Source organism: Phaseolus vulgaris, unplaced genomic scaffold, assembly GCF_000499845.2.
Source record: "Phaseolus vulgaris cultivar G19833 unplaced genomic scaffold, P. vulgaris v2.0 scaffold_23, whole genome shotgun sequence".
Lineage (NCBI taxonomy): Eukaryota > Viridiplantae > Streptophyta > Magnoliopsida > Fabales > Fabaceae > Phaseolus > Phaseolus vulgaris.
In genome coordinates this window covers 146344-162207 of record NW_027174092.1, presented here as the reverse complement: position 1 = coordinate 162207, position 15864 = coordinate 146344, and the positions used below count along the sequence as shown (strand labels likewise).

The 15864-nt window shown below is 32.5% G+C and overlaps 1 protein-coding gene across 2 annotated transcripts in view; it reads left to right on the top strand.

Moving 5' to 3' along the window:
- LOC137817236 (protein CHROMATIN REMODELING 20) overlaps positions 1 to 14915 on the top strand; it is a 41892-nt gene extending 26977 nt beyond the window's left edge. For both annotated transcript variants that reach the window (XM_068620483.1, XM_068620482.1), the window contains exons 15-26: positions 989 to 1155; positions 2607 to 2748; positions 4878 to 5027; positions 5112 to 5167; positions 5251 to 5551; positions 6692 to 6827; positions 7784 to 7845; positions 8016 to 8242; positions 9331 to 9534; positions 10790 to 10868; positions 10939 to 11198; positions 14375 to 14915. In XM_068620483.1, the coding sequence (XP_068476584.1) occupies positions 989 to 1155; positions 2607 to 2748; positions 4878 to 5027; positions 5112 to 5167; positions 5251 to 5551; positions 6692 to 6827; positions 7784 to 7845; positions 8016 to 8242; positions 9331 to 9534; positions 10790 to 10868; positions 10939 to 11198; positions 14375 to 14744 (2154 nt within the window). In that variant the 3' untranslated portion in view covers positions 14745 to 14915. The remainder of the gene's footprint in view (positions 1 to 988; positions 1156 to 2606; positions 2749 to 4877; positions 5028 to 5111; positions 5168 to 5250; positions 5552 to 6691; positions 6828 to 7783; positions 7846 to 8015; positions 8243 to 9330; positions 9535 to 10789; positions 10869 to 10938; positions 11199 to 14374) is intronic.
- The last annotated feature ends 949 nt before the right edge of the window (positions 14916 to 15864 follow it).

The window sequence follows — 15864 nt, the reverse complement described above, 5'->3', positions numbered from 1 at the left end:
TAATTCAACCTTATAAAGCCGACTCGAGTGGCTTAAACCCACCAAACTCTCGTTAGGATAGACTATAAATTGTTTTGATACCATATTAAAAAGTGAACTTCAAGCCTAACTCAATCTTATAAAATTGGTTTATAAGGTGAAGTTTTTATCCACTTATATATTATGAAATGCCCTTATCTCTAGTCGATGTGGGATCTCCAACACATCTCCTTTAGCCGAGACTGTCGATTCAGGCATGAGGCTATATATTTATGGGTGGTATGATAGCGGTCCGATAGCGGGTCACCGGATGGACCAATAAACTCTCGTTAGGTTAAACTCTAAAGGACTCTGATACCATATTATGTTCTTATCTCTAGTCGATGTGAGATCTTTAACAAAAATAAATAGGAGGGGAATGGAAACCAGGGATAGAGAAGTGTGAGGAGTGGTTGTGGTATGTAAATAGAAATAAGATAACAATTAGAATTTTTTTGCCTGTTGGATAGCTCCCTAATTAATAAGGTAGGGAACTTGTATTTTAGACAGAATGAGAGTGACAGTTCTTTGATCTATCCTTCCCTCTCTATCCTCTATTCTGTTTTCTTCTCTCCCCTCTTTCTTTCTGTGTTTCTCTTTTTTTCTCTTTCCCTACCAAACTCTGTATAAGTTGGCCTCTCATAGCCGGAGTAGGAGACTATTGTAATTCTTAATCATTTTTGTCACCTTGGTCAGGTCTTAGCTGTGATTGCCGAGAATAAAATTCATTCTTTTATTTTCTTTTCCTACCATTCTAAGAGTTTCTTGTTTTAGTTTCAAAACTGCCAGTATTATGAAGAAAATTATGGAGGAATCTATTTACAATTCAAAGAATCAAATGATAGCTTATTCTAGTTTTCTGTATTATTTTCATGTTGTGAATAACTTTTGCAACATTTTTGGATACATTCTCCTTTCTTTTTCTGTTTGGTTGTTTTGGCCTGATTACTGTTTATGTTGGAACTTTTAGGTTATAGCTTTTTTGTACACGGCAATGAGATGTGTTGATCTGGGGTTAAGAACTGCACTTATAGTAACACCTGTGAACGTGCTACATAATTGGCGGCAAGAGTTCATTAAGTGGAGACCTTCTGAGTTAAAGCCACTCAGAGTCTTCATGCTTGAAGATGTACCAAGGTTTGCTTATTATTTTGTTGACATCATTACGCTATTCACTAGAACTAAAACATGTAGCAGTGTACTATCACATTGAAGTTAAAATATTTGACTAATAACTATTGTAATTCTTGATCAAAGAATCTTTCAATTTAGCATATATTTCTTGGAAATTTGAAGGACCCGTTGAGTGTATGTTAAATTTGTTTGTCTGGTACTATGAGTGGTATCAAAAAAGATATTCATTCTGTTACTATTTCATGAAGTTATTTATCACAATTAGACGCATGTCTAACATTGAAACAATCCCAATTCTTTTCTGTAGCTCTCTCAATTCTGTTCAGTTGTTGGAAATAATTCTTGATCAAATAATCTTTCAATTTAGTGTTTATTTCTTGAAAAATTTAAGGACCTGTTGAGGGTATGTTAAATTCGTATGTCTTATAGTATGAGTGCTGTATGAATATTCATTTAATCCTTTTCCATAGAAGTTTGGATTTGCAAGACGAGGGAGATTGTATGGATATCTTATGATATCTGCATTTTGCTCTGTTGTTTTATTTTCTTTATATTATTCTCCTTTTTTTGTTGTGTTCTGTCTCTTGAATCTTAATGATTTAATAAAAATATATTAATCTTTTTACCATATCACGGGATTATTTATCACAATTAGATATTGATAAGTATCCTCCGATTGTTAAAATTCTATAAAAGAAAAATAAAAGACTGGTGAGCAACATGCATGTTGATGGTACACAGGTGGAAGGGATGGATAATATGCTGGTAAGTAACTGCCTACATACGTTTCAGCGTAGGTATGGATTGTCTGTTAGTGAACAGTTAGGGAATATACTGTAATGGAATATGGTGGAAAATTGGTAGCTAAGAAATGGGGGTTAAGGTCTAGGAGGATACAGGTCCCTTGATTTTTCTTTCTAATGATTTCTATTTTTCTGTTGTTTTCCTGTTCTATGGTTTTTTGATTTGGAATCGGATCAGTTATTGAACTGGTGAAGGTGGAGGATTCAAAATAGTTTAGCCATTAAACTAGTAATTAAAAATCTCTAAAGTTTTAATAAGTAATATTAAACAGGAATAACATCATATTTATTACTTTGACAAAAAAAAATTCACTTATAAATGTTATTTGTCTTGAGTCATAATTCAAATGTTATAACATAATGTTTAAGAAAACACAATAATATTCATTAACATATCCAATTAAAAATCTTAATTAATATAATTGATATGGGCATCAATCATCATATAATTGGGGTACAATATCGAGTATTAAAAAAATTAAAAATGTTTCTCCCCCAATGAACTGGCTTTGCTAATGTGCCTATTAGACACTGAAAAATCTGTAATAACAACAGTTTAATTGCAAGTCCACGTGGCTATACCCCTGTTCAATTTTTTCGTGCTTTCAACACAAAATTCATCTAATTATTAGTATATTTTTATTTTCCCAGGGATAGAAGGGCGGAATTGCTTAAAAAATGGAGAGCTAAAGGTGGTATCTTTTTGATTGGTTATACCGCTTTCCGAAATTTGTCTTTTGGGAAGCATGTGAAAGATCGGAACATGGCCAGGGAAATTTGCCATGCTTTACAGGTAAGTCTATTTTTTTTTTTTAATTTCATGTTAGACATCACAATGAAATCTAGGATCTCTGTTAGACTGACACTCCAGATTCCAACTATCATATGCCATCATATGAACGATAACATAAAAGAGATAAAAAAAGGAAGATACAAACAAACCTGGGGGATTAGGCCAAAACCCATGCAGAAAAAAAAAAAAAACTCCCAAAAATTAAACAAAGCGAAACATGGGGAGTTTAAACTTGTTATGAAAATAGTCTAAAGAAATGCTGGGAGGTAAACTACTATATCAAACAAACTCCAACCTATTAAGTAACCCTAATGAGGTCAGTTTATCGACACAGTGATTGCCTTCTCTAAAGATATGGGAAATTTTATAATCAATCCCTCTACAAAAAGAAAAACCTTTGTTCCATCTATTGCGTAAAGTCCAAGGCACAAGAGAGTTGGAAGAGAAAGGTGAACACACTATGGAAGAATCACACTCTAACCATAGTTGTCTATAGCCAGCTTTTTGTGCCTCCTCTAAAACAATAATAGCACCCACAAACTCTGCAACCATAAAGGACTGTACAACAAGGAAGGAGGAGAAACCCCCAACATACCATGCTACCTCTAAAGATCCCAGCACATAAAGCAAGCCCAGGAAACCCTCTAGCAGCTCCTTCCGTATTAATCTTAATCCAACCAGCCAAAGGAAAGCTCCAAACAACTTGAAAAGGCTGAAGAACATTACTAGGCCTCGTGTTAATATAAAAAATATTTCAACACAAAAAAGTCAAATATATTTTTGTTCACAGATTTATTAGAAGCATTACCTGACAGTATGATAAAGCCTTATTTGTTAATCAGTTTATTTATACTTCATACTATTTACATAATTAGGCATTATATTCAACTTTATTTTACTTGGGAAAGAGTATTTGAAAGATATGATGTTAATACTCGTATTGAGTTCCTTAAGAATAATAGCTAACAAAGGACTAATGACATTGTTAATGTTTAGATATTAACTACATTAATATAACTGACTAACATTCCAACATGTTATTAATTATAGTTAGTTAATCTAGGATCCATTTTTTTTAATTATTTTTGAATAAAAGTGTTTTTTTAAGTTAAAAAATATATACAAATTTTATGATAATTAAATTAATTTCTTGAAGAAAAAGCAAAATCACTTTTTCAAAAGCTAGAATAATAATAGCTCATGGAAAAATAACTTTTTCAAAGAGTATACACTCAATACTTGTTGAAAACATTCACTATATTTTATTAACCTCAATGTAATTTAGATTTTTTTGATCTATCCATCTTAAGTTTATCTCTTTTGTAGGTTGTTTGGTTGTGAAAATAAAATTTAGGGATGTAGGTTGAGAAATTGTTAAATCCCCAAGGGTAATGTGTAACATAAAAAATCTGTCATTTAAAGTGATACCTAAACACCGAGGAGGGTTATTGGAAAAGCCTAAAAAACAAAGGGTAATGTGAAATTTAGCTAAAAATTAAAGTGAGGTCTTAAACTATTTAGCATGGCTGGAGAGAGAGCACACCTATATAAATTAGTCCAAACATTGGATGGCTGCTAGAGAGACAAATGAGCACTGTGTTGGAAGGATAAAGCATCTGCAAGAGACAACCAGAAACACCACACGTCGACAATCACTTCTGAAATTTCGAACAGCTTGGACTGAAGACAGTGCAGAAGTAGCTGTTGGCATGTGAGTAGGTTTTTGGAAACAAAATTGATGGCCTACGATTCTGATATCAATGCCTTTTCTATTTTCTCTTTGGAAAAGTGAAATATGATGGTAGCAGCAGATGAATTATCTAGCAGTGAAGGTTGTGGAGAAGAAATGGCCTAAAATGGTGGAAAGATACCTTCTGGTTTAATTTGTGGGGTATGGATTGCAGACTGGGTAAAGTCAAGTTGATATGGCAGCCACAGCAGACAGGACAAGAACACTGAAAATTAAGACTGGGTGAAGACAGCACATTGAATATTGCAGTACCATAGTTGTATAAGGAAGCAGTAGAATATTAAATGGATTAGTACTCCTAAATCTTGAATAATCCTAATATTCAAATTTGTGTCATTTGCAATTACATTCCTTTTACATTGTTGATATGTTACTGCAGGATGGTCCTGACATTCTTGTATGTGATGAAGCCCATATGATAAAAAATACTAAGGCTGATGTAACACAAGCGTTAAAACAAGTAAAAAGCCAGAGAAGAATTGCGCTTACTGGGTCACCCCTTCAAAACAATCTCATGGAGTATTACTGTGTAAGTTTGTCTAGAAATTGCAAATCATATGACCATTATGTTATTGCGTGCAGTCTTTGACTCTTTTGCATTTATATGAAATAGATGGTTGATTTTGTAAGAGAAGGTTTTCTTGGAAGCAGCCATGAATTTCGGAACCGGCAAGGCTTTTTTTCTCTTTGTTCTGGTTTTTGCTGTAATTTATTAAATGAATTTCTAACCAAATATTTTAATTTATGTGCAGCTTCCAAAATCCTATAGAGAATGGACAACACACCAATTCAACTCTGACAGATGTGAAAATTATGAACCAGAGGTCTCATATCCTCTATGAAGAGTTAAAAGGCTTTGTTCAAAGAATGGACATGAATGTGGTGAAGAAGGATCTACCACCCAAAACTGTCTTTGTGATAACTGTCAAACTTTCTCCCCTGCAGAGAAAATTGTATAAGAGATTCCTTGATGTGCATGGGTTCACTACCCAGGAGCATCCTGAAATGTTAAGGAAGAGATGCTTTTTTGCTGGGTACCAGGCATTAGCTCGGGTAAGTGTGCCTTCATGGAGTTTAGTAGTTAATTGAATTTTCTGAGAAATATTGGTATATGTTATACCAATGATAAATTGATAGGGTATCTGATACTATCCGTATCTGATAAGGCTATATGTCAATTCTTGAGAATATAGGATACAATACATAAATTCGGCTTGAGGTAGTTTGCACATTTCTCCTAGTTTTCAACTACTCCTGTAATATTTATTTCAAGACAGCTGATTTTGATGTAAATAAATTCATAGCTGCTATTTTCCAAAATTGTGCTCTTCTCCCTGCAGTTATTTATTTGAAAATGAGGTAAGAAAGCTAAAAACTTTTAAATATTCTTTTAAATATAAAATTATGCTAATTTCTATTTGGTACCATGCAAAGCTGTGTAAATAGCTTTTAACTTATATTTCTTTCCTAAATACAGCCTGCATCTGTCAGCTTGCTTATATACTTGAAGTGATATACATGATCTGAATGTAATGTAATTGTATAATAATGGCATCACAATTTTCATGTTTTTTACTTGAAGAATTGTTATTGTGTACACAGACTCTAAGTGGTGGAGATTTGTAATCGATTTGAAATTAAGATGTTCTTTTAACTTTCATAAGATTTTAGGAATGTTAAAATTAGACATCAAATGTGGGTATTCCTTTATTATTAATTATAGACTCACCACCAAGCTTCTTTTGGACTGAAGTTTCTGCAGACAATAGTTGACTAAATCTTATTCTAAATTTTGAAACAATTTAATGAAATGATTTTGTTGATTTGGATACTAGTATTTTAGGCAAGCTTCTTTTGCAGAGGTCTCATGCGAAACAATTTCTTGGGGGGCTTTGATACTTTATTTGATAAGTCACTCATTTTACTACTGAATATTGCTCCCCAATGATAATTTTTTGCTTAGTTTATTATTGGGTTGTACCATTTTAAAATGCATGGTGAAAATTGTATTAATATCAGATATTAATGAATGGATGATGTTTCATATTTCTCAAAATTGCCAATTTGTTTTAATGACTTTCCCAACTGGCTTTGGACTGAAATGAAATATTATTGTTTCTTGGACATTTTTAAATTACAGTTTTTTCTTGTTTTATCATTTGATGGTGAAATTGGCTTTTTTGCCTGTAGTAGATATGGAACCACCCTGGGATCTTGCAGTTGACAAAAGAAGCCAAGGAATATGCAAAAGAAGAAGATGCTGTTGAGAATTTTCTCGTGGATGATAGTTCTAGTGACGAAAATTCTGATTATAATGTTCTTGCAGGAGGTAAGCCTTCATATATAGGATTATAAGCACCTGTTAGTTTTTGCTTCTAATATTTGTTTTTGTTATTGATTAATAGAGTTTTTATTTGATTGAACACTAGAATTTCATTTTTTTTATTTGCTTAATCTTATTGTTAGTTTGTCATTGTATGCTTTGGATCTCTAGAAATCTGTTCTGCATATTGTATGATAACATCTTATATTTTAAATAAGGTTAATTTAACATTTTATGTTGCATATTTGTTTTGTCGTACTTTATGAAAGCTTGAGATAATACACTTAGTGGGTCTTATATTGAGGAACAACTGGTTCTGTAATGTGTGAACATAGTTTATTTCTTGCAAGTGCCATAAGTTTTGTGATGGGAATTAGTCAAATTTTTTTTATATAAATGAGCAAATTTTACTACTTTTAAATTTTTTTGTCAAGGTACAAATGTGAAAAGAACTATTAAGAATAGGCTTACCTTAATAGGATCTTTCAAATAAAAAAATGAACTAATTTAAACTGTTGCTTTTGTGTGCTTAGTGTGTGAGGAGCTAGGGATATATGGTAATCATTTGGAATTATTTCTACATGTCTGATAATGGTGTGTATATATATATATATATATATATATATATATATATATCATCTTCATATTTTAAGTCTACATCAACTACTTTGCTTCTTTTCAAACATTATAAAATTGCTGTCTTTGCCATTTTATAGTTCCAATAAGGGACATTCAAAATCTAGAAACATAGTTCCTGTGACATTAAGTGGACAATAAAATTTGCTGTCCACTCTTAGAGCACTTCCAATCATGTGCTAAAGTGGTACAACACATGGAAAATAAAACATTTTTTCCTATATATAACCAATTGACTATTTCTAGTTTTATTTATTATGTCATTTGTTCTTCATATCACAAATTAAAGTTCTTATTGTACTTTTTAACAATCCATTACTTTACAGAGAAGATAGGGTTTGCAAATGACTTACTGCAAAGGAAAGATGGTAATGGCTATTTTCTGAAGGTATGAAACTTAACAAAAGTAAATTAATGAATGAGATTCAGTGTTAGTTGTTTTGTTTGTCCTGTTCTGATGATATTATTTTTGCATGAGTTTATGCTAGATTCTGTGGTATGAATTATCCTTTTAGCACATGCTTTCAGTGGTGATGCTTCTTAGTTTTCACGTTCCAGGGTTGGTGGAATGACCTTCTTCATGGAAAAATATATAAAGAGATCGATCACAGTGGCAAAATGGTTTTGCTGATGGAGATACTAACTATGAGTTCTGATGTGGGTGATAAGGTATTAGTTTTTAGTCAGAGCATACCAACCCTAGACCTCATTGAACTTTATCTCTCAAGGATACCTCGACGTGGAAAACGAGGAAAGTTCTGGAAGAAGGGGAAAGATTGGTATAGGTGAGTCCTGATTTTTTAAACCTGTTCAACTTGATGCTACTCCTTAACATACTGATTTGCTTTCTATTATTTTTTTAACCTCATTTTGTGGTTCTAAATGTATGTTTCTTTTCTTGAAAGACTCTCATATAAAGACATTTTCTGGGTGGGGATGATCTATCTTTTCAGTGTTAGTTGCTGCTTAATTTTTCTTAAATTATTTCAGATTGATGTTTGATTTGACAACAAGCTTTGATATATATCTTTTTACCGGCTTGCTCAATCTTCTTTATACTTGCAAATTTTTTGATTTTTTTTTTCGTGTGTGATGAAGAAATTATGATGAAACCACAAATATGATTTTCATTAAATATATGTAGTAAGTTGGTTAGTTCAGTAATATTTGGATTGGAATGACATACAATTTTTATTACCAGACTGTTTTTAAAGAAACAAAATAAAATAGTATCAGGACTTACCAACCATCTTACGGTTTAAATACTTAGTTCTTATTCACCTCAATTCCCTATCATTAAAAAATTTTAGACCCTATAATGACTAATTTCTGAAGATTAGGATTTGGTCTCCATAGTTTTCACTCAATTTAGATTTTGATCCCTGTACATTTATTTTGTTTAGGTTTCTTTCCCTGTAGTATACCAGACATCAGCTAGTGTATTGGCATATTGTTGATAACAGAGACTAAATCAAATTGTTTACAACTTAATCCAAAATCAAGGTAAAGCTAAGTGTAGACTAGAAATGTATTTAAACCTTATTTTTATCCCACAGGAGACAAGAGCTAGTCATTGGATTTAATATATCATTTTTTCTTGGAGTTCTTAAGCATATTTTTTTATTTTGTTTCTTCTGATTATTTATTACTTTCCCTTTTATGAATTTTGTCTGTTATTCAGGACCTTCAAATCTGTATGCTTTTTATTGTTTCATATGTTTCTTCTCTCTTGTACTGGTTTCATCTCAGAATGATCATGTGATGTGCTATCCAGAAACTTTCCATTATGTTAACACTTCAAAATTTTGTGTGTTCCTCTTTAAGGAGTTTTTGTTATTTCTTTCATTATTTTCTGATATGAATTAACCTATAGGTTGGACGGGAGGACAGTGAGTTCTGAGAGGCAGAAGCTTGTTGAGAGATTTAATGAGCCTTTGAATAAGAGGGTAAAGTGCACTCTGATTTCAACCAGAGCTGGCTCTTTGGGTATAAATCTTCATGCAGCTAACCGAGTTGTTATAGTTGATGGTTCTTGGAATCCAACATATGATCTCCAGGCCATTTATCGATCATGGAGGTAAGCTCCTTTTACTTTTTCTCAGTCAAAGTAAGCTTTCTTCTGATGGAAACATTACTTATAAAATAATGTACTTTGGTACCATTTATTGAGAAATTAGAGTAGGAATAAATTTTATGGGGAGGATGGAATAAGTTTACAATTAATGGGGCCTTAGGGAAAATTCTTTTTGTGAGCAGCATCTTTGAGATAATAAAAGGTGCGGCTTCAACTTGGTTTAAAGCTCATTGTCTTTTTAGAGCCATTTCTTTACAGATACATCAAAGGACTGCTTATATTGGCTTAGTTATTTTTTTGTTTGTATTTTTTTTTTAAATTAGATTCTGTTATCCCAATTTTTTTTTGCATTCATCTCCATTTATCTGAATAGAATTGAAAGTCCATAAAAAATAAAAGAGATATCCTATAGACTTCTCACTTATCTTACAAATAATGCTAATTGTTACAAAAAGACTCCTGAAAGCTTAAGCTGAAAATGAAATCACATTGATTTTATTTTATCTTTGACGTAAGCCCCATGCAAGAACCCAATGGGCTTGAAGAAGTGTGCGCAATACATATGTGCTCTCCTACCTTTTGCTTAAACTTAGTTTTCTTGAGAAGAACGGATAACAGAAGGGTAACCATTTGATCTTAAAGAGGCTCCAAAATTAGGTCAAGAATCCATTCTCTCAAAATCCTAAGCTGTAAGGTGAAAGTCGAGAGTTACACTCTTAATGATGGTCATCGATATTTCTTATTGCTTCCAAAACATTTGCATATAGTGGAGGAAAGTAGGTGCTTTGTTGACACAGTATTGTACGCAATGGATACCACAAAATTTACAAATCAAAATCTTTATTTGATTTTGAATAGCTATGCTAGTTTTACTCATGGATAGATAGATCCTTAAATTGAAAGTGGTAAATGATTTAGTGGTCATTTACAAACTATTTAATTTATGTTTATGTTTGGAGAAGCTTCTCCATAAGTATTTTTTAGGAGAGAAATTAGAAGGAAGAATAAATTTAGGTTTTACGTAAACTAAAATTATTTTTTATACAGATGCTAAATTAGGGAAGTGATTTCGTATTAGCTTCTCCAAAATCATATTTTAACCAGTCTCTCAGCTAGTTTTAGCTTATGAAAAAACTGATTTAATTTATTCTACGTATTTTTCTTGCCTAGAAGTGCTTGTGAAAGACTTTTCTTCAAACAGACCCTATGTTAATTGTTAACAATGTGGTTGAGATCAAAATAATTTTCATGATTGCAGGTACGGACAGACAAAGCCTGTATTTGCTTATCGATTGCTAGCTCATGGAACTATGGAAGAGAAGATATACAAGCGCCAGGTAGTACAACATGATGTGCTTCTATTGTTCATTTGTCAATCTTTTCTAACTCTAGAAATGATTTCAATAGGTAACAAAGGAGGGGCTTGCTGCTAGGGTGGTTGATAGGCAGCAGGTGCATAGGACCATATCTAAAGAAGAAATGCTGCATCTCTTTGAGTTTGGTGATGACGACAACCCTGAGACTTTAGGCAATCTAGGTCAAGAAAACGAGCATCAAGACAACCCAATTTTGGTTGGGCATTCTCTGAAACACACAGAACCACATTCAAATGGAAGTAGTTATTCTGATAAGTTAATGGAAAGCTTACTTACCAAGCACCATCCATGGTAGGTTCTCTGGACTTTAGCCATATTTCATTTGAGACTCTTTTCATGAATGTGGTGTCTTTTGGACTTTTTCGTATCTTTGAATGCTAATCTCCCACATTCTTTTCAATTTCCATTTCTGGATCCTGTTAGATCGTGAATCTACATGTAGAAATGGAGTTCATAAGAGAATTTTTATTTTATCATCATACTTTTTAATATACAACAACGTGGAAGACAGTATCCTATTTTAATTAGTTAGATATAAAATCCATTCCTAAGCCTAGCTTCAACAACTTAAGCTTTTGGGTTGGTTGGTTTATGATGGGATATTAGGTCATATTCAACCAAACAGTCAAGACCTTAATCATTCCTGCCCCATTTCTTAGATAAAAGTTGGATTTTAGGCCAATGTATGATGAATTTGTGCATTATTTGTTAGTCCTATAAGCAACATTATCAAACTTGAGTCTACGCAAACTTGTGGGAGTTCCGTAAACTTAACTCATAAACTCGTAAGAGTTTACTTCATATAAAATAAAATAATGTATACAAATAACATACTAATTCAATATTTTAATAATATAACAAAGCAATATGTAGTAGTTAAAACAATAGTATAATCAAACATAGTTAAAACAATTGTCCTTAGTTGAATTTGATCTACTCCTAGGCATAGTTTAAAAAGCATTAATTTAAAATATAGAATTTCCTGTAATAAAAAAATAGAATTAAAAAACCCTAATTTAATCCCCTACCTATTTTAGTTTGTATTTTCAATTAAAAAATAAAAAATCAATGTAGAACAAAGCAAACCAAACATCTCCGGGATGACCACGACATGGCATGGTAGAAAAATCTTTGCAGACAACGACTGCACCACCACGTAGTAGCAGTGCACAAACGTTCAGAATATAGACAAGAATGAGACGAACACGAACAAAGAGAACCAGATGAACATGAACAAAGAGAACGACAATGAACACAAATGAAACAACGACCACCACGAACACAAACTAGCAACCACGATGAACACAAATCTTAACGTGAGCAACAATGGAGAAGAAAGAAACTGGTTAGTTTCTTTAATTCTGGGTTCAAAAACGACATCGTTTTGGGTTTAAAAATATCCTTTGGACTCGTTAACTCGGTTGCAAACTTGCATGTTTGACTGAGTTCACAACGAGTTTACAGAGTTTCTCCAAAAACAAGTTTGCTTCCGAGTCTACTCGCTAGGATAAATGGGAACATAAAGTCAGACAAGTTAACGAGTTAATTAACCATGCCTATAAGTAGTTAATGACCAAGTAAGTTAGATATGATATCATTAATGAGCCTTCCCCATAGTGCTTAAGCATTTTGGATAATTGGTCCATGACAAACTGCTGTGCAAGGTTAGGTGCATGTACAAATAATTAATGAAAAGTTTGTGATTATTTTCCCTATGAAGTCAAATGATATGTAGAAAAACAATTTTGTGGCCAATAAGGGTTGTTTGATTAATGGGATCAAAAAGGTTTCGAGTTTGGTTCTAGTGGTGCTCTTTCTTTAGAAGGTCATGTTTCATGCCATGCCACTACCTCCAAATAGGGCAACAGCCACTCCCTGAAAAAACTTGTTACAAAGGATAAACATATTTTCATACTTTTGGTTGAGGACTCTAGTATCCCAAAGTTTCTTGTTTGAGATGCATTTATACTGTATTGGACTAGTTTGTTTCTGCTTATTTTTAAATAAGCATATTTTCTGTCTTTTAATGTGTTTGTTTAATCTGCTTATTTTAAAAATATGCAATTTTCTTGTTTTGGAAGCAAATCCTATTTGCATCCTAAATAAATGATTTAAAAAAATTTATTTCAAAAATACTTATTTTAAGTTTAAACAAATTGACCCATTATTTTGTCTTTTTTTTAAGTAGTAGCATTTTTTCACCTTTTAACTAAAAAAATACACGGTTATTTAAAATCATAGTTTCTTTTATATTTCAATATCTCCCCTTGTTTCATGGCATGCAATTTTTTTCCAAGTTTGAACGTAAGAGGTGACCTAGGTGTAGGAGGAGAGGAATAATTTGCTTAATGAAGGTTTGAATCTCAGCATCATCATACCTATTCTAAGAGTCTTGAGCTACTACTAGCTTATTAGTAATATTTTCTATTCCTAGAAATTTATTATTTCTTTTGAAAAGGCATTCTGAAAATAAATTTGGTTCGTTTAGAGTTTTTTTTTAAAGAACTTATTATATATATATATATATATATACACACACACACACACACACACACAGATTTTAAATTTGAGTGTGATGAAAACGAATAAGTTTCTTGGATTAAGTTAGTGGTTGGTTCTGGTGTTATTATATGTTTCATTCTTTAATCTCAGGTTTTAGTCTTGTATGTAGTATTAATTTCAGATAGGAGAACTAGCTCCACTCTGTGGGGATGTTCCTAGTATGAACAAGATTGTTTCTTGTAGAGGATACTTGTGATGCTAAACCAAAAAACCATTGCACAAGGTAACTTAATTTTTTTTGTGCAATTCAAGGGAAACTAGAATGTGTTGAAAATAATAGTTGACTTAGGATTTCACTGTACAAATCCATATTTACTACATATAGCTTTGCCAACTAGCAGATAATCTAGATCTAGAAACTTGATCTAGAGGGGTATTGTGAGTCAGTTTATTAATCCTCCTTTTCTTTGGTTTCCAAATTTTTTCTGCAAATCTGTTGCAGTTTATTTTAAATTGAGAAGAAACTTCGTCACAAAGGAAAATAGATAAATGGAAAATTGGATGTTATGTTAATTTTGTTTAATTACCCTTAGTTTCAACAGTTGGGACTGGGTTTGTCAGATAGTTGGAGATGGAAGTTAAGCATCCAATTGATGTAATTCTTATTACGTTTGTTTCAAACTTGCAGTTATTCATTCATTAATTCCTAAAGAATCTGACTTGTATTTTTCTGGGTATATTTCTGCCTATGAAGTCATGATACATTAGCACGATTAGAACACTATTTGAACCGGATTTTTGAGTGGGTATATGTATATTAATAAGGATTTCAGTTAAGTACATAGACTAAGGATTTGTGCTAGAGGCAGATCTGTAGAAAATATGGATTCTTCTATTTAGTTTTGAACTATTTTTCATTAAGTAGAACGTACCTGACACATCTGCGAATATAATTTTTTTAACAGGTGGATTGCCAATTATCATGAACATGAATCACTGTTGCAAGAAAATGAAGAGGAAAAGCTATCAAAAGAGGAGCAAGATATGGCTTGGGAGGTTTACCGGAAATCCCTGGAATGGGAAGAAGTCCAGAGAGTACCATTAGGTGAGTCTATTGTGCCTATTCAGAAACCAGAAATTCCAAATGATGTGCCTCACGTATCAGAAACCTGCAACATCTTGCCAAATAAACTAAGCCGACGTTTCGCGTCACGGAAATGCACAAACCTTGCGCACATGTTGACACTTCGAAGCCAGGGAACAAAATTCGGTTGCAGTACTGTCTGTGGGGAATGTGCCCAGGAGATTAGGTGGGAAGACTTGAAGAAGAGATAGGAATGTGGCAACATGAAGGATGGCATAATCTAATCTGTTTATATATAATTAAATATTATTTTTTAGTCGTAAATGGTTATGTCCCATGTTTAAATCTTTTCTGGATGAAACATAAATGTTCCTCCCAAAAAGTGAAATAGAAATGTTTATTTTGTTGCCGTGAGCATTTAATGGCTTTTCTTTAGTACCACATGTGGAAAATAGTCTAGTGTTTTATCAAAGCTTATTGGATACCTGGTGTCGCGACGGTCACAGGGAGGATTCATCATATTTCAAGTAATATATCATGGTCTGTCGTCACTTGCTGGTAATAATATGTAATAATGCAATATCAATAGAAGAATATCTAAGGATTCATCATATTTCAAGTAATATATCATGGTCTGTCGTCACTTGCTGGTAATAATATGTAATAATGCAATATCAATAGAAGAATATCTAAGGATTCATCATATTTCAAGTAATATATCCTGGACTATAACTTGTTCTTGCTCCTATGTATGTAATTTTTAGTTTCTTTCTGATACACATTTTTTCTACCTGTGATTAATTCAAATTTTCACATATTTTATCGAGTAAGAGGAATCATAATCTCCTTTTCTTCAAATAGTTTTGAAGGACTGTTAGAAACACAACAATCGCGGTTGACTTTGATTTTCTGAACAAACCCGTTGATTATTTCAATTTGTAAGAAACAAAAAAACATATTTTGAAGTTCAATTTATGGCATTAGGATAACAAAATTAAAAGACTACGAAATCACGTAAATTAAGCGAACAGAATTAATTGATACTAAATGTCTAACTTTATATGTAGACCTGGTTAACATGATTCAGTATTGATGGAAGAGGTCCAAGCACAAGCCCACATGCAAGTTCATCAAAGGTAGATTAGGGTCAACCACTAGAGTTATGGTACTGAGGATCCAAGAAGACTGGAATGTTGCTATTGATGACAGAGAAACGTTATTATACATGTTCAAATGTCATAAGTTCTAGTGTAGAAGATTTTAATTTCTTGTCAAAATTAGCATAGGAACTTTATTTGTAATTTTTCTTAGAATTAATTTTGGCCCCTAAAACACCAACCTAGGTAAACTTAGAGTTTCTAAACAAATCTC